The sequence below is a fragment of the Sylvia atricapilla genome, chromosome 6 (genome assembly GCF_009819655.1).
Source record: "Sylvia atricapilla isolate bSylAtr1 chromosome 6, bSylAtr1.pri, whole genome shotgun sequence".
Taxonomy (NCBI): Eukaryota; Metazoa; Chordata; class Aves; order Passeriformes; family Sylviidae; genus Sylvia; species Sylvia atricapilla.
The window spans coordinates 10495894-10514346 of record NC_089145.1 but is presented as its reverse complement, the minus strand read 5'-3'; the positions used below and the strand labels follow the sequence as shown (position 1 = coordinate 10514346).

The window sequence follows — 18453 nt, the reverse complement described above, 5'->3', positions numbered from 1 at the left end:
TTCTTCATTGAAGGTGTATGCTCAGTGGAAGGTGTATGCCCAATGGAATTGAAATTTCTCTCCTACAGTGGACAGTGCTTTTCACTATTTCTTTCCTTTATGTTACTTCAAATTAAAAGGAAAATTGCCTCACTAATATCCAATGCCTGTGAATCAGCAGCCTGCCCTATTCAGCTGTTCCCAAAGGGATCATTCATGAAGGTAAATTGTGAGGTCCCCTTATACCATAGGAATTACCTCTGTCCATCTCCTTCAGTAGGAAGGAGTCAAAACAAGTTAAACCAATGAAAAAGCTTCCAGTAACTATGGCTTGCCCCTAGTCAAAAGTGGTTTAGACAAAAACTGGTGACTTTAAAATGTGAGCTTTACTTACCAGGGATGGCATTGAAGGTATAGGTGAAGCTGCTGGTGACTGACCAGGAATGTTCAAGGAGTTGAATTTAGGAACAACTGCAACACTGACTCTCCTCCGAGGCATATTCTGGGAGAAATAACAATTACTTTTTCTACCATACAACAAGAAAGAATGAAGAAGAATTCTGTGAATTTGTTTGGCAAAGATGTAGATCATTGTCCCCTTTGGGAAAAGGAGAGTTGGGAGCAAAAGTAAAATAAAAGGTTGTGGTTTTCCCCAGAAATTCATCTTGTATTGCCTGGCATGGCAAGTGCTTAATGTGAAATGAAGTGTGGCACAGAGATGCTGCTCTTTTCCCTCCTTACTGAAAGCCCAGCAGTGTCAATCAGAAATGTTCTCAGTTTATTTTGTCAGCTCTTATCATAGACCTTTACCTTTGATTAAAGTAGATGCATAATAATACCGGGGAAAGTGCCAGTGTCACAATGACTGAAGTCACACATGAAACCCTTATCTTGATATGCACTATTATGATATTCTGTACCCACTATGATATATTAATTACATGTAAACCTATTAATTATAATTTACTGAAACAAAAACATCTTCTCCTTCCACAGAAGAACAGTCCCTTCTCCCCTACCCCTGAATTGTTAAATAGCATAATGCAACACTCCTTGATTTCCCAAAGACCATAAAAATTCTTTCTTATGACAAACACATGCTAACTGTAACAATATATTCTAGCTCAAGTACAGATTATGTAAATTTTTGCTGTCATTTGGTAAGTAGCCAAATGCTTCATCCTATAAAATCTATGTAAAATCTATGCTTCCAACTGAGTAAAAACATCAAACACTTATAGCATCTAACAGCTTTGTTTTAGTGCATAACCAAACACTTCTAAGATCTTGCTCTAGACAGCTTGACAGGAAAGGAGTTAAACAGAGGTTTAGTGAGTACTTAGGAATCACTCCATGATTCTGGTTCTAGACAAAACCAACCATATCTATTCATTAATGACAGTTTTATTTAATGTACTCCTGAAAAACTAGGCTGGGAAGTCTGCAGCCATAGTAGGCAGTCCATTCTAGTGTTTGGGTTCTTTTTTTCTCCTCCTTTTTATTATTTGGACTTGTACCTGCTAAATTTAGTCTTTTTTTGAGACCTTTGCTTCAGCTTATGGGATTCTCATTTTGAAATCCCATCTTGCCTTCAGCATGCTCTGTGCTGTAATTCTTTATATCCAACACTCAGAAGTGGCAGGAATAAATTAAACCTAAAGGGCTACAACCCAATCAAATAAAAAAAAAAAATGAAAATAAATAGTAGACTGAGTATAATGCACCTGATCACCTAATTTTATAATGGTCATACTGGAACTCCTGTCTCCCAAAGGACTGGTTGTTTTAGCAAGTTTTATGATAGACTTGATCTTAAACACTTGGAAGTTTTTCAGAAATAAAACACTAGAATTTCACATCAGGCACTACCATTATTGCATAAGGTCATACTAAATCATGTATCCAAAACTGCAAAGCACATGCACTAAATTGTATGAACAATATTGAGAATTTACAGCACTGTTTTGAGCAGAGCCTAAAGAACTGAGTGCATGTAGACAAACAAATTTCACTACATAAAATGTTTTTTTTTCTTATAATGTAGAAATACCTTTCCAACAGTGAGAGACATAGATCTAGATGAACGAGGAACCCCATCTTCTGCACAGAAACAAAGAGAAAGAACAGTCTTAGACTATATGAGTATCTCTGAATAATATTAATGGAGCCCTTGCTTATATTTCAAACTCAGATACAGTATATTTACACAGGGTCTGTAAGTGACCATGTATTTATTGGCATACAGTATTGTCATACAGCTGTCTTCTCAATTACATCTGCACGACAAATTTGAAATAATTGCAAATAACCAAATCATTACTTTGTTCACTAAATCAGGCAAAAAGCCCACTATTTGCCTCCATATACAAGTTCTTGCAAAGGAAGCTCCTCATATATCAGTTTCCAGCAAAGGAAATAAAAGGTTGCAAAAAGACAAAAGTATTTTTAATAATGAAATTTTGCCATCATCTGGACCTAAAAGGTAGTTGCATTAAAATTGTGCAGGGTACATGGATTTGCAAGAGGCCACGAGAAAATATAATTGGACCTCATAAAAATTGGGTAAGGATAGTGACTTCAAATTACTGTACTATATAATTAAGTGAGGTTCATATGAAACATTTTAACTCATTTTTGTAACTTAAAAAAAACTACTCCTGTAGATCAGAAATTTACAAATAGGTCTCACAGTACTTTTTTACTTTAGGTACTTAATTTACTTTAAATCATTAATAGCACGAACATCTTTCTGAATTAGAGGCAAGGCAAACCCCTAAATTTTTATTTTTCTTTACCAGATGCACCATAGCTTCTGCTAGAATTCTGATTGGCAAGTTTCTTGAACTCCATTAGTTCAGCATGATCCTTTTCATATGTCCTTTTCAGATTTTCCACATACTGCATCATTACTTCTGTTGCCTTTGACATACGCTTCTCCTAGGGAAGAAAAGAAGGAAATATCCAGATAACCTCTACCCATCTCCAACAAATCATTTCACACAATCACCAGATTGGAAGAGACCTCCAAGACCATCAAGTCCAACCAAACCCTAAAGTCAACTGAACCATGGCACCAAGTACCATATCTAGTCTTTTCTTAAACACATTCACAGAGACGGTGAATCCACCACCTCCCAACGTAGATCATTCCAATACTTTATGACCCTTTCGGAAAAAACTTTTTCCTAATATCCAGCCTATATTTCCCTTGACGCAGCCTGGGACTGTGTCCTCTCATTCTGTCAGTTGCTGCCTGAAGAAAGAGACCAACTGCCTCCTGACTACAGCCACATTTCAGGAAGTTGTAGAGAGTGATAAGGTCACCTCTGAGTTTTCTCTTCTCCAGGCTAAACAACCCCAGCTCCTTCAGTCGTTCCTCACAGGGCTTGAGCTCCAAGCCCTTTGCCAACCGTGTTGCCCTCCTCTGGACGCACTCAAGTATCTCAACATCCTTCCTAAACTGAGGAACTATATTTGCCTCTATATGTATGCTCCATGTCACGGCTAAATCTGGAGTTGTTGTTCTTAGGGAAATCTTGGCTGAAAATTCCTGAGACAGTTAGAGGAGCATGCCAATTCATACACATTTCACAGAATATAATGATTTATTTTGTCATAAATTCATACACTCTGCCTGTGTGCCTATCTGATTACTTATGTGGTATACCACATCTGTTTTCAAGCCCTCAAAGGTCTTAGTGATTGGCATCAATCTGGTTTAGAAGGCAAAGGAAACATTGTTGAATCTGGGATGGTATTGATGTGCTCTTATTTATATTCACCCTGTTCTCATACTCTTTGTAATTGACTGAGCTACTGCCAAAGGCAGGTGACTGAATTAAATGAGTATTTTGACCCAGAAAACTTTTCTTATTTGTGCTGCATTGATTTGAAATTAGTTTCTTGTGATGGAGCTGTAGTTCTGAATAAAATAAATGCTCCTATTGTACAGTAGTTAAATAGCTTAATGGGCAATCTTCCTCTGTTGGAATTCTATTTCCAGGCTGCAGTGGTGCATTACCTGACACTACAACAGATGTCTTCAAATCTGTCAAAATGGCAAATAAAACTCAGAGGGGGAACATAACCTCCAGCCCAGGCTGGAAAAAAATGACCCTGTGGATCCAGGATCCAGTTAAACACCAGGATGCCCTCACCTGGCGAACAGCCCCGACCATCTCGGCGCGGCTGGAGAGCCTGGCAGCCAAACGCCGCAGCACCGCAATGTCCTCCAGGAGCTTCTGGTAGGCTTCCCTGTGCTCGTAGTGGTGCCACAGGTGAGCTGAAGACTGAAGCAGAAATACAGCAGCTTTAGCAGCATGTTTTTAGTTCAAATGGAATGGCCAGAGCCCCAAAATGGGGTAGAAATGTCCAGGCAGAACTGTATATGGAGAGATTAGCCTCAGAGGGATGCCAACTGTGCCACACACCCAGCCCAGAGGCTGCTGCCCTGTCTGAGCACGGGGCTTCGCTGCAAATTGCAGGAACACAGTTTGAGGAGTTAGAGAGGGCTTATCACATCTGCAGTATTTTCCCTTCTGAAATCTATAGTAAAACATGCCCCACTGCCTGTGAACTCTACAAGTGCTAAGTTCATTTCAACTAGCTCTCAAAAATGATTGTTGAGGGATTAAGGGCATTTTAATTTTCTGGGCATAATGTATTAAGAAGGCCACGTGTGTTCTTTCAGATCCATGATACTTCGCTTATTTGGAAAATAAGACATTATAGTCTCAAGAATTGCAATGCTACTTTGATAATAAATTGCAACCAAAATTTGACTGTAAGAACCAAAAATGCAGAAGGAAATCTATGTGGAAAAAATCATGCACAGAATTTCAGATTTTCCTTTTTTTCTTGACAACCATAACCTCCTTATTTTCTCAAAAAAATCTGAATTCTAGTAGATCAGCTTTCTCTTGAAATCAGGTTTCTGAATAACACATCAATTATCACAAGACTAATTAAAAAATCAGAAAGACTGGTAAAACTGTTACTGAGCCATAAAACATGTGCCTATCCTAAAGAAATTAAGATAACCTCTCAATGAGATTGGAACAAGTCTAGGTCTAGTACGATAGAGATTTTACAGAAGCCATCACCGTTTTTAACTGCTTGTTAGTTTTTTCCATTGTCCAGAACAAAAGCTTTCAGTTTCCATTTTGTTGTAAATCATGTAAGAAAGCTTGTAAAAGCCAGGCTGTATCATGGGAACTGCTTAAAGGAAGAAAATCTTAATCACATCTGTCCCATGCTGGCAAGATGAACTTTGGTGCCTAATTAGGGACTCTTGACAGAAATACATGGCAAATCTAACAGATTTATTTCAGTCTGAAAACCCTGAGATTTAAAAGGCTGTCTCTGCTTGCTCTTTACATAGGGAACAGAGGGAACAGCAGCAAATTATTCTCAACAATTTTGTTTACCAGAAGCAATTAATTTGAAAATGTAGATTTGTAATTCCAGATGAGAAGATGTGAAGATCACAGTCTTTCTTTTCAATTGTGTATTTTCTTACCTGATGATGTTCTTGATAAAATAAATGGGAGAATCATATGTTCTCCTCACTATTCTCATAAGAATGGCAGCACTTCCTTGCAGTAATGTGTGCTGGGTCTAAGGCTACTTTATTTATCAGCTTGGTGTCTAACCATCCCTCCCTTTACGCACAAAGACATGCACAGCACTTACGTTGACACATCTTAGCAATTTTTTGTCATTCCAGTTAGAAAACGCAGAGAAAACTGGCAGGAAGAACTCCAAACTACTGCTATAAAGGAACACCAGGGACAGCTGGAATGAAAGTGTACTCAGGCCCAAAACCTGACTCTGAGATTGTATCTATTCCTTAAGTATTCCTTGCTGCTTCCTTTCACAAATCTTACCTTCTAGTATCTGCAGTTAAGAGGCCTTTCATGTTACAGATCTCAGGACTCAGGTTTCAAATCATTTTGGTATCTCTCATTTCTGGATCTCATATCTCTCATACCTCAGATTTTCTGCTAAAGAAGGTCTTGCCCAGGAGAACATGGATCAACTCAAACTGCAGTTCTGAATGCTCTTAACTATGTCACAGGCTTATTTCAAGAACTGAACAGCAAATTCCTAGTATTTATTCCTGTAATCTGCTAGACCCAGGGAAGCATCCCCATGGCACTTCCAGCAATGCTGGCCCACTCTGGCAGAATATGCCCTCACTCAGAGTAATAGGTAGCTCATGGCAAGGAGTTTGAGCAACAGAAAATGAAGTTTTGGGGCTGAATTTACAAGTCAAACACATTTGCAATGTACACCATAGTTCAGGAAAAGAATTCCCATTGTTTTCTTACCGTAATGGCTGCTTTAAAGTTTTCCAGTTCCTTCTCAGCATTCTCTTCAGTAAGATTTCTCTCTCTCTCTGCCTGCTGAATCCTAGATTCCAATGTATAACTATCATTTCTAAAGGCCAAGGAGAGTTGTACAAATACATTCTGTTTGGATTAAAAAAGGCATTTTCCAGTAAGTCTCACAGCAATATAATTTTCAATAACAACTTATTTATAATAAGGTATGTGTTTAACAAACTTTGCTGCTTAAATAAGAATTGAAACAGAAAATTCAAAGTATTTTTAATTAGTTTTCTTTGAAAAATCACTTGTATTTACTTCCTCTGAAACAGGAATAATAAATGCATTCCTGCCTCTTTTCCTGGATGTTTTTCTGGGAGCTCTGTAGGGCAGAGACATAATGAAGGAAGCAGCCTACCAGAAGCACCAGAATCACAATGGATCTGTTTTCTATCTGGACTTCCTCCAAGGGTCCCCAAGGTTTTTAAACAGATAGTCTGTGCAGAGGAAGTCCAGGGATGAGCTCACCATGAGCATTGTTTTACCTAAGGGATAAACACCTACCCCTGCAGCAAAAGATGAAGTGCTAACATTTTTATTCTCTTGCACGCTTCTTTTAAAGATTATTTCTTTACCAGACTTCTTATTTCTTAGGACTAATACTTTGCAAAGCACAAGGCACCAAAGGGTCCAGTAAATAAAGATATTTTTCTTGACTGGTATGTTATTTAAAAAATACAAGAAACAAAGACTACAAGCTAAAGAGCAACCTGCAAACAAAATTATTGGCTTGAGCTGAGAAAGTAAAAATTATGTAAACTAGCAGCAGGATATTATTAAAAAATGCCCCAAAGCTCATATTGGTCAGGACAAATACAATTTAAATTGCTTGGTTTCTGGTCTTATTTAATCTCAATTTTTTTACTACTTTAGAATACTAAAATTATTTCCAAAGTGAATTCATATTTTATTATGAAAAACACAAACAAATGTTTTGCTTATTCCTACTCTGTCATTTTACAATTTCTATTGCTCATATTTCACAAAATTGTTATTTTCATGGAGTTCAATTGTATTTCTTTTAATGAGAAATATATTTTGAAAAAAATCACCCCATTACCTCATTCTAATAACATCCTTAGATTTAAAGTAATCACTTAAAATGGGAATGTGTGTCTAAAATACTGACATACTTACCTCAACTTCTTTTTCAGTGAGTGGTGGGGAGCTAAAAATAAAAGTAAAAAATCCACATTTTAATGAGTATTTTCTCTAAAAACAAAGATATTCTAATACTTAATTGAAAAGAACAGCAAAATACATGTTTGAGTTTCAAGAGTTTTCCACTGCTTTTCAGTATTGATTGCAATCAAGCAATGGTCTCTCCAAAGTTCTTCACCTCATGCATTCATTTATCTCAAATAATGTATATAACAATTCCTTCACCATAAATGTTAAATATTTATTTCACCTGCACAGAGAATCCTTATTCACAGTTCAGATAACTGAAGGCTCTGGTGGTTTTGGTACATGTGGGTGGATGGAAGAATTATTTTTGGCTAAGCAAGTTAGGAATTGTTTTAATGTCTTGGAAAGTCCAAATCAGTGAATTCACAAGTGAGTCTTTCAACTACGTTTGCAAAATAAACTCTATTTCCCTGAAAAATTGTCATCTGCAGAAAAACTGCAGAACTCTTACATGCCCAAATTCTACCATTTGAAAGCATAATCTGGCCAGATTATTTTCATGGGGGTGAGAAAAAATATTTTCAATACGAGTTCATATCTGCAGCGGCAATCCTAGAAACCAGAAGTAGAAAAATCTGTATAAAAATCTATTTATAGAATGCAATTAAGGTTTAAGACTTTTTATGTAGAACTCACAAACTAAATTTTAACGTTGGCCAGTTACTGGAAGCTGATGCATTCCCCAAAATTTTTCAGAAAATCTGTGTTGCACATTTTAAGATGCGACAATTTATCTCCGTATGAATGGAACCCTGTAAGGGCAGTTGATTGGAGACCCTTCTCCTGGATGATGTGTTTCCACTTCTAATGAGCTTTTACCTTCCTGGAAGCGATTTGTGCACTCGCAGTTTTCGCAGCAATACATCAGGAATGCTGGGCATGACATCAGAGCTGTTCTTTGTCTCTTCCTCTTCAGTGGGGGAAGGAAGAGGTGAAGGGCCTAAGCACATTTTCAGATGAAAAAACAAAAAAAATTATGTTACTTGAAAAGTCACGCATGCTTTTCTGGAATATTTTAACTGAGATTCTCTAATAGAATACTGTCATTTCCTAAGGCTTTAAATGCCACCTGCCAAGATCAAGTGTAATGTACTGCACTACAGATTTTGTACACCATTTATTGTTATAAATTACATCACATATCTGTTTGCACTGTATGTTCATTGAAACAGGATATAAAGGTTATACTTATATTCTCTGATTCAGTAGTTTCATAAGGACCAAGACATGGCTAACACTTTTTTTTAAAAATCATGTCACTCAGCTTCTGTATTTTCATTTTATTTAATTTCACATATATTGGTTCCCTTATCTCCTTCTGTCTTACCAGAATTTCAGGAAGGACTCTCCTGTAGGAAAGGCAGATTCCCCAGTCTGAATCTCAGATTTAGGAAGGAATCTTTGGACAGCTCTCCTGTTCATAAGTTTAACAGAAGCATTCTTAGACTTGCCATGTAATTAGTGTGTAAATCTGGAGAGCGTTAACATGAAAGACTCAGCAGAATGGGATATTCTTTCCAGCTATGTTTTAGTTCTGTGCATTTGATTTATATTTAAAAAATTCCACTATTTACTTATGAACAGTCACACGTGTCCCCATAAAATCCAGCCAGACACCACAATGTCTCCATATTTAATGCATTCCACTTAACTTGTGTAGATGCAGAGTTGTGTTTACTCAGACGGTGACAGCAACTTGTTATTGATAAAAACCATGATGGAGACAGTACATTGGATCCATAACAGTAATAATGAAGTATCTGGCTATTTCCTACTGTTTAAGAGAAATTACCACTTCAGTTGAAAAGGTGGCTTCTATGACAATGTAAGGAAGTAGGTCTCTCTAACAAATGAACTAAGAATTTGACCCCTTGCTTGTTTTCCCCACTGCGGACCAAGAGTTGACCCTTAATGTTCTGGCTACCATTTAGATAACTTACTGGACTACAAAAAACTCATGATACTCATAAGATCCATGTTGAGAAGCTGGATAAAATAATGCTTATCTTTTCATAATGTTTTCCTCAAGACTTCCAAACCTGCCAAAATTATGTAGCAGGCTGGTAAAATGGCAACTATTTTATACTTTCAAACACAACCTGCTAAATAATTTCTGGGAAATGATGCATTAGCAGAGTGACAAGAATAATATGATCATATCTAAGAATCCAAAAATATAACCACTAAATATAGAGGAACAGAAGTCTCTTTCAATCTTGATTCATTCAGCTTGAAGATGAGTCTGTTTCCAGACATAACATGAAATGTAGTATCTCAACCATCTCTCAGTGTAACAGGAACTTTAAAGCCTGATGAGCTAGTCCCAGTGGAAATGTATGGATTAGCAAAATGAACTTAAAAAATTAATTTAAAAAAATTAAAATTGTCTTTGGATTAAATCTTGGACAGTCAGTTTCGGTTCCTTTCATAGTAACCATCTCCATTTCAGTTAATGTCACACTGAACAAGTTCTGAATTAACTACTTCCAAACAGATACATAGTTTTGGTTTAAATATTTTAACTAAGCACTTCTGCTATTTAATTCTTCTGCATGTTGAATTATCCTCAGGTTTATTTCTCTGCTCTTTATTCTGAATCTTTTTAGGTGCATCTATAGGCATCAAATCTTTTTTTTCTTCTGCTAGATTGGAGAAAACATTTGGTGCCAGATTTCTTTTTCCTCATTTATGTAGAGTTATAAGCCTTTTCCCTAAAGAAGCCTTTTCCTTTATTTTTCCATAAAAATCACAGAAATTGAGGTTAAAAATTCCCACTTATTGTGAGGCATATTTTTCCAGTCCTTCAAACACATTTGTGACTCTTCTCTGGCCTTACTTTTTCTCATGCACATTGACATGGAAACGTGGACGAGAAGTGAAAATGCCATTTCAATACTTGCCACACATATACTAAAATAAAAAAGCAGGAATAAAGCATCCCATCTCTCCCAGGGATCAAATTCACCCTTATGACCATAATATCTTGCAGAAGTTACATCCATTTAATCCATCACTGCTGAAATGTTTTTACATTAAATTACTGAAACTTCACTCCTACAACTATTAGGTACAAGCCAGACTGTTCCATGTGTGCATTTTTTCCCTTGGTTATAATAATACATACAGTATCTTCTTAGCTCAAATCATCACAAAATTGAGGTACTTTCCATTATTGGTCTCTCTTGTTCATCATTTATTACTGCTGTCCATGACTGCTTCAACTATTATTGCAATTGAAGTAAAAGACTTTTTCACTTTTTCTCCTCATCCCCATGTAATAGTCAGTTATAAAAATCAGTATATAACAAACATTCCTTCCAGTTTTTATGATACTACACCTTTTTCCTGTTCCGCTGCTTCACTAAGTTCAGGAAGTTTAAGTCCAACTAAATTTTGATTTCTCATCAAAATATGCTCCTGTGAAGAGAAACAATAGTATTTCCAAGTAACTGAACTACAAATATCAATTTAAATATCCCTGCCACATGTACACTAAACATAACACTTTAGTTAATAAATATAACAGATATATTTGCATTACATTACAGTCAGATGCTACATAACATGGACACTCCTAAATTCACACATACTCTAGAATATTACATATTTCAAATTTCATACAAGCATTATTTAGAAAAATTCCTGGTCATGCAAACAAAAATTTGCAATACATGCCCCTTATTCAAGTGGATATATAGAGAGTTTTGGTAAGTAAGAGCTTTACTAACTGACAATGAAAAAAGCAATTTTGGATATAGCCACAGAAATAACTAAGTATCCTGGATAACAGAAGAAATTCAGAAAATCCTATATATGAGACTTTGCCACTTTGACTTTATTAAGACCAGACCTTCACTGTTACTGTGTTCCACGTCTATTCCTTAAAGGTAGGAAAAAAATGCACTCTCAAGGATTAAACCTCATTGTCTTATTTCTCCTTTTATCAACTCCTCATTTTCTTTCATATTCTCACATGTTTAAATTCACAAACACCTACTTTTGTTTATGAGTACACAATTCCTATTGGAGACAGAGCTCAAATCTTGCCTAACTAGAATTACAGATCATGTTGCAATAATTTTTTGATTCTCTTATTTATGCTTCACAGCTTCTAGGTCACTCAAAATGATAGACTTAAAGAATTATAGAATGGCTTGGATTGCAAAGGACCTTAAAGATCATCTGGTTACAAACCCCTTGCCATGGGCAGGGACATCTTCCACTATCCCAGGCTGCTCCAAGCCTCATCCAACCTGGCCTTGAACACAGCCAGGGATGAGGCATCCACAGCTTCTTCGGGCAACCTGTGCCAGTGCCCCACCATCCTCACAGGGAAGAATTTCTCCTGTAATTATATGGCTTAAGGGTGCCTATAGTCAAAACTTCCAGTACACGCACACTAAGAATATTTGTGTTATATCAAAAGGAAAAGGTGAATAATGAAGCTGCCAATCCCAAACAGTACAATAGGAATGAATTAACTAAAGTGAAGAATTTGAGGTCCCCCCCCTCAGCCTTGTATTCATCTTAAAATATTAACTGCTGGGAGTAAAGGAAAATATCCTTACTAGGCTGTTTACGAGAGTACCTGCTGCTTCTTTTTGTTTTCCTTTCAAATGTCATTATTAGTAATAGAGACATGTTTGTTGCTTTCTTTTGGTGGTTTATCATTTAATGAAATCTTTGCTTTTTTTCTTAGGGTTTAATTCTTAACTTTTATTAATCATTTAGAAAAATATTTAACACCAGATTAACTAGTAGATATTGCAGCCCAAGTCTTTTCATTTAGAAGCTGACAAATTTGCAGCATATTATAATTAGGAGCTGTTAGTCTGGGCATGCTCTATCTGCCTTTGCTGTCAGAGATGCCCAGTTTTACAGCTCTGAACACTGAGACATTTTCTGAGAAGGTTTTCTCAGAATTTCTGAGAGTTTTCTGAGAATCAACTAATCATTACAAACCCATTTCCTGTCCCTGAGATCTTGCAAATGTAAACATGCAAGAGGACATGCACATGCATACGTACACATTGAAGTTCCACAGTGCACTTAAAGCATATTTGAAGGGAGCTAAGAAATAGAGTAATTCCATGGAATTTACTTGCAACATGGGTTACAATTTAGTAAAGTTGCAAAGAAAAAACATGATACAATTCTGTATTGATTGTGCTGAAACTTTCCCATTTTATCCTTATGTTTCTTGCAGTGATAAAAATAATGCTAAACATGTTGGAAGTTTAGTAGGGTATGAAAATGGCTTTTTAAAACAGGATACAGCTGATGACAGGGCTTACCTCTCTGAGTTTTGTTAGCTTCTGCATTCGAACTGGCTGAACTTGGATTTGAAGGTCTTTGAATGCTTTTAACTGATTGCTGGATTTATTACCAATAGAGCTTTTATCTTCCTCAGACGGTAATTTTAAAGGGGTTTTCTCTTTCTGTCCAGGCTCCAAGCTATCCCAGGACACAGCCCGTAGTAGAGGAGGACGCAGTCCACACAGTTTAAATTCTGGTTTACATGGAACTTTATGGTCCCTCATTTCTGGAACAGGAATTTTTAGCTTTGAGTCCATATTTCCTATTCCTGGTCCTGGTAGATGGGTTCTTAAAGGAACATCATTTTCTTTCCCTTTCTTGAGGAATGATTTTCCAAGTTCATTTTCACATACATTCATGCAAGTATTAAGAGACATTCTGCCACCATCACCAGCTGAAGGGGAGAATTTAGGTAAAGTATCCATATGTTTACGTGGATCAAAGTTTTCTTTTTGATCTGAGAGCTTCTCTTTGGAGTTTTCAATGCCAGCAGATCGAGGAACCAACCTTCCCTGAGAAATCTTTCTTTGGTCATTCTGCCTTCGGTCAATTAATCCTTTTGCAGCATTCTGAAAGTACACGGACACACATGAAACAGAGAAACCAGTCCAGATTCCTCTTTTCCCCTGCCCAAGGACAGATTTTCATTGTAAAAAGCCATTTCCTTTTCAGTGACATTTGCTTTTGAATATGTGCTCTTGACAAAAGAAATAATTTTTAAAAGGCACTTAAAGAATACTGATTTGGGAATCTTGTCTCTGAACTTTTGAGTTAACCTCTCCCATTCCAAAGTTCATTACAGCAATCCTCCTAAAGCCAAGCTCCATAGCATCTTAATGCCATGGAAAGTCTAAACCACTAACATACACCAAAATGGCTATAGTAGATATTTTTCCTTTACTTACAAAGGTATTTTATATATCGATTTTAATTGATCTAGAGCAGGGTGCACGATAGGATGGAAAGATCAAGTGCTAAGACCACTGTCCTCTACTTCTTTTCCAGTTGCTTCATCATTTCTTAGAGCAGTGTAATCTTTTCATGCAGTGAACAATGTTTCAACACTTTTAGTCCCATCAGTAAGTCACATGTGTGCTAAGACAAACCAGCAGCCTTTGCTCAGTTCTTCATGTGAAACACTTACCTCTGCAGTTTGTCTGTCATCCTCTTTCACATTTCTGTTATTCTAGCAAAAAAAAAAAAGGATGAAAACACTGCCTTATAAGATTATCTTTCACATCTATGCTACAAATGTTAGATACAGATATTAATGGCTGAACTTTGAATCTCTTAATTTTTACATTGCTTGTTGCATTTATTTATGAAATAACTTTAGAGATTAATTTTTTCATAGATTAGGGTTATATTGGATCTTTTTCTATTTCCTACACTTAACAGACCTTTATGATCTTTCAGTTCTTGTTACCTCATGGATTTCTGTCTTCAGAGTAAATATTTATTCACCCCTTAAATTATTGCTGTACAGAGAGAATACCAGTAATCCAATTTTGGTACATAAAATGGTATTCCAAACACACAATTTTTATCAAGGACTAAAAGGGCAGCATGTTATAATATAGTACTGTAATAACCAGGTTATTGCACAGATTATTCAGCTCTTACCTGCCCTGGAGATACTGACTCAATACTAGTGGTTGTGCATGCATCAGACCCTAAAAGATACACACATAATTAGGGCATATCCTGATATTTTGCTCAAAAATTTTACTACTATAGCCCTAACAAACACCAATGAGCACAGTTTCCCATAATACATAAAAGACAAAAATTCAAATGTCAAAAATACTATTAAAAAGGAAAAAGTATCAAACACATAGCAAGTGAAACATCGTTAAAGCTTCTCAAAACTCCAATATTGATAAAATTAAAAATATAGAACATGTGAACTTGCAACATCACAGGAATAAAAATATAATAGAAAAGATCTATATGCAAAAATATATTTTGTATGCATTCAGGAGCTTTATCATATTCAGGACTAGATGCTTAAATCTACTCTTCTCAAGAAATACTAAACAAATACATTTTTTGTGAGCTTTTACAGGTTAAACTGTGAGCCTGCAAATGGTTGGATTTGGTGATCTTAGAGGTCTTTTCCTCTCTTGATGATTCATGATCATTTTACCTGATGGAAGTGGAAGAATCAGAGAGTTAGTCCAAGATGCTATGGGTGAAACTTTAGGACTAAGAGCAGGGGAAATTGCTTCATTAGAGCAAAGACAAAAACAAAATGGAAAGGTGATTTTACTTCCTAGGCTTGTACCCTCTGTATTTTTAGAATTCAGATGAAATTAAAAAATCAATATCATAGTCATCAGTCATGAGTTTGTCCAGAACCTGTCAAGTCATTTTAATTGTCATGCTGCACTTGGCAATTAGCAGTTTAGAGTATGTTTCATGCCTTATACTTGTCAAAAATGAATATATTTTTATTTCTATTGATAAAGGGAAATTCTATTGCTACAGGTAATTTCTATTTCTATTGATACAGGGAGTCCTTGTTCTCATCAGTTTTCTGATACTGTAAGCACTGAGGAGACATAGTACAAGAGAAGGCTCATGAGGAGTTTGGGAAACAAAAGAGGTGATGCATAGTTGTGGGTTTTTTTCCCCCTCCAGAGAGTGTCAAGCCAATTCTAAGACAGAACTTTGTTTGAACTGGCATTTCAAAGCAAAATGAAAGTCCTATTTCATGGTAAAATGGCGTTTTGTTCCAGTTTTCAAACACTTCATATAAAAGGAAAAAATAATTTCAGCTGACGTTCTAGAACAAAACATTTTATTCTGCTGTTTTTAAAGGAGGATCTGGTCCATTTAGCTTACTTTATGACTATGTTCAGAAGAAGAGGCAGTGTAATTGTGTCTGGAGAAAATGTTTTTTTCAGCAGGATGAATCTAGCCGCTAAAATTTCATTTAAATGACAATTTGCGATCATTTTTCACTTTTCAATAGAAATACTTCATCCTTTCTTGTTACACTGTTTGCAGTGTAACTTTACACCATTTTACCCTGACACACCTGAGTACATGGATGGAACCTTGTGGAGGACGAGAGATTCTGACTTTCAAATTAACCAAGTGCCAGTGAACAGCAGCAATGTATAGATTACATATAGTGGATGTTTGAAGGAGAATATAAAATCTGTTTTTCAGTATCTGCTCCTACCTGTGGGTGACTCTGTGAGGCTGCTTCTTGACTTTCTGCCTCTGCGTGTTAGGAACCTCTCACTCACTTTCTTTGCTTCTTCTAACAATTCAAGGTTCTTCTTTTTGTCTTCTTCTGATATTTTGACATCTGGTAGTGGATCATTCACCAGATCAATCACATGACCACTATTGTCTGTGTAGAAAATGTCAGAATTAGAGCTGGACCTTCCATTTCCAGGTATATTGTGGCATGTGAGAGTAAAAAGTTCAAAACAAACCTATGGATTTATACCTATACATTTAGCTTTGAGCTTGCACATAACAAGAATTAATGTCTGCTCATTTCTAATGTTGTTACAATCTCAAGTTTAGAGCAAGTCCTCAAAACCACAAGTAACTTACTAGGAGTATTTCACCTTAATCAAAAATTCTCTGAATATGTGAAATTGGCTTTTCCAGCTGTGTCTCCAATGCAGCTTTTCTCATTTCTAAATAAAAGTGCTATTAGATCCATCTCAACTAACAGTAAGGGCATTTCTGTTCTAGACAGAGTTATTTCATGGAATTTTCATGTTCAGTTTTTCAAGACTAAGAACCCACAAATTCACTCAGCAAAGATTTATGGGCAATAGTTTTAACAATTAATTTAACACTTCATTAATCTGTGGCATTTAAATTGATTGAAAACACTAAACTTTGACTACAAATTTTTACAATTCTCCAGCCTATGCTGAAGCAAAGAAGGCAGGCAGCTGTCAGAAAGGCCCTTTCTGTGTGAGTCAGTATAAATGGCTTTTACGAGCATCTAAAGAACAGCCTGGATGAGGGGGAGCAAAGTCATCACATAATGTGAGAAAAATACTTTAAGATTTGACAAGAGCCATTACAAAACCATCAGTTTTCAGAAAAGCTAAGGATGTAAGCAAGCAGTAAAAACGAAAAGGTTTTTGGTTAGTGGGTGTGGAGTTGTTCCACTACTGGTTTTTTGATTGATGTTTTTAGGGGGGAAGAGAGAGGTCCTTTGGCTTTAATTTCCTTAAATTTAGTTCAATTTCAAGAATGTCAAAAACCATACTTATAGACTGAATATTCCAAAGCAATCCATTTTCAGTGAAATATCTGTTTCAGTTTAAATTCAGACCTGTGTGTTGGAAGTTTGAGAGACAGACCTTCCATGACACTTTCCCTGTGCCAGCAAAAGAAAAGCTCAAGTGCAGCAAAACCAGTATTTTGTGTTCTACAAGAAATAAAGCATGTACATGTTGAGCCTTCTGAAAATGTTAAGCTAATGCACCAATTAACAACTTTCTGAAAGGAACAATGTGTGTATTTCTCTGAACTAGTCTGCATGCAGTCCACTTACAAACTCATGATCACAATTCAACATCCCAGCAGTATTCACTGTGCATGCGTTACACAGTGTGCACAGAGAAAAAACTGTGGTGAATACAGACTCTCTCTATAGGTTTTTATTGCACATCACATTTTCTGAGACTGCATCCTAGTTGAAATGAATAATCATTTCTTACCAACAGAAGTCAGTGAACTTGTTGAATTCCTGGTGGCACGGTTAGAATGTCTCCTATGAGGGCTCCGAGGCCTAGAGAGAAAAGTTAACAAACAAAAGTTATGGAGTGTGGCACCAAAAAATTCCTGATTACCTATTAAAAATTAAAAAGAAATATCTTTGATTAAAAAATGAAGACCAAAAGCATTTATTGCAATTCCTCTCATCTCCAAACAACTGGAAAATGGAGGAGATTGCAAAAAGAAGAAAAATTGCAGAAATTGATCTGACAAAGGAGTTCTAAAATTTGCTAGTAATCTCATCCACTGTGAACATGTTTTCTCAGAAAAAAACCCCTACACTTCTTGAGATTATTACCATGACTTAAAAATCTTGTATGTATGGTACATAGCAGAAAACAAAAAAAAAAAAAATAAACAAACAAAACCAACCAAACAAAAAAACCATCCCAGTCTTTCTGAATTGGTACTACTTCTTAAACTAAATTTTATAGCTAAAATAATACCTTAGGCTCCCACATTGACACACCCATAGGATCTTTCTAAACTGTAAACCAGGTTAAAGTCTCAAACAGCTGCAGAAATGTAAATGGTGATCCTGCAAATAATTCTGCTTCTGAAGAGTTGCATTAAATTCTGACTCTAAATCAATCTTGAAGTTTGGAGAAGCACACTTTTAAAAATACAAATAAATTACAGATTTACAAAATATATTTTCTGCTATGTTTTTTTCCCCATATTTTAAATTTAGTGGCAGGTCAATAAAATTAAAAGGCCCAGGTCAGGAAGTATGGTTTATCAGAGCAAATATAATAAACCCTAATTCAACTCAAAATTGAATTGAAGTTTTCAGCTTCAAACAGGGTTACTATTTCTCTTCAATGACTTA

At 36.1% G+C, this 18453-nt stretch overlaps 1 protein-coding gene across 1 annotated transcript in view; it reads right to left on the bottom strand.

Moving 5' to 3' along the window:
• IRAG1 (inositol 1,4,5-triphosphate receptor associated 1) overlaps positions 1 to 18453 on the bottom strand; it is a 60182-nt gene that overhangs the window by 6194 nt on the left and 35535 nt on the right. The window contains exons 6-18 of the mRNA XM_066320741.1: positions 17567 to 17637; positions 16057 to 16230; positions 14493 to 14542; positions 14014 to 14055; positions 12848 to 13438; positions 10892 to 10970; positions 8373 to 8493; positions 7503 to 7533; positions 6309 to 6449; positions 4137 to 4268; positions 2775 to 2916; positions 2030 to 2079; positions 374 to 481 (exon numbers count right to left, since the gene is read on the bottom strand). Of these exons, the coding sequence (XP_066176838.1) occupies positions 374 to 481; positions 2030 to 2079; positions 2775 to 2916; positions 4137 to 4268; positions 6309 to 6449; positions 7503 to 7533; positions 8373 to 8493; positions 10892 to 10970; positions 12848 to 13438; positions 14014 to 14055; positions 14493 to 14542; positions 16057 to 16230; positions 17567 to 17637 (1732 nt within the window). The remainder of the gene's footprint in view (positions 1 to 373; positions 482 to 2029; positions 2080 to 2774; positions 2917 to 4136; positions 4269 to 6308; positions 6450 to 7502; positions 7534 to 8372; positions 8494 to 10891; positions 10971 to 12847; positions 13439 to 14013; positions 14056 to 14492; positions 14543 to 16056; positions 16231 to 17566; positions 17638 to 18453) is intronic.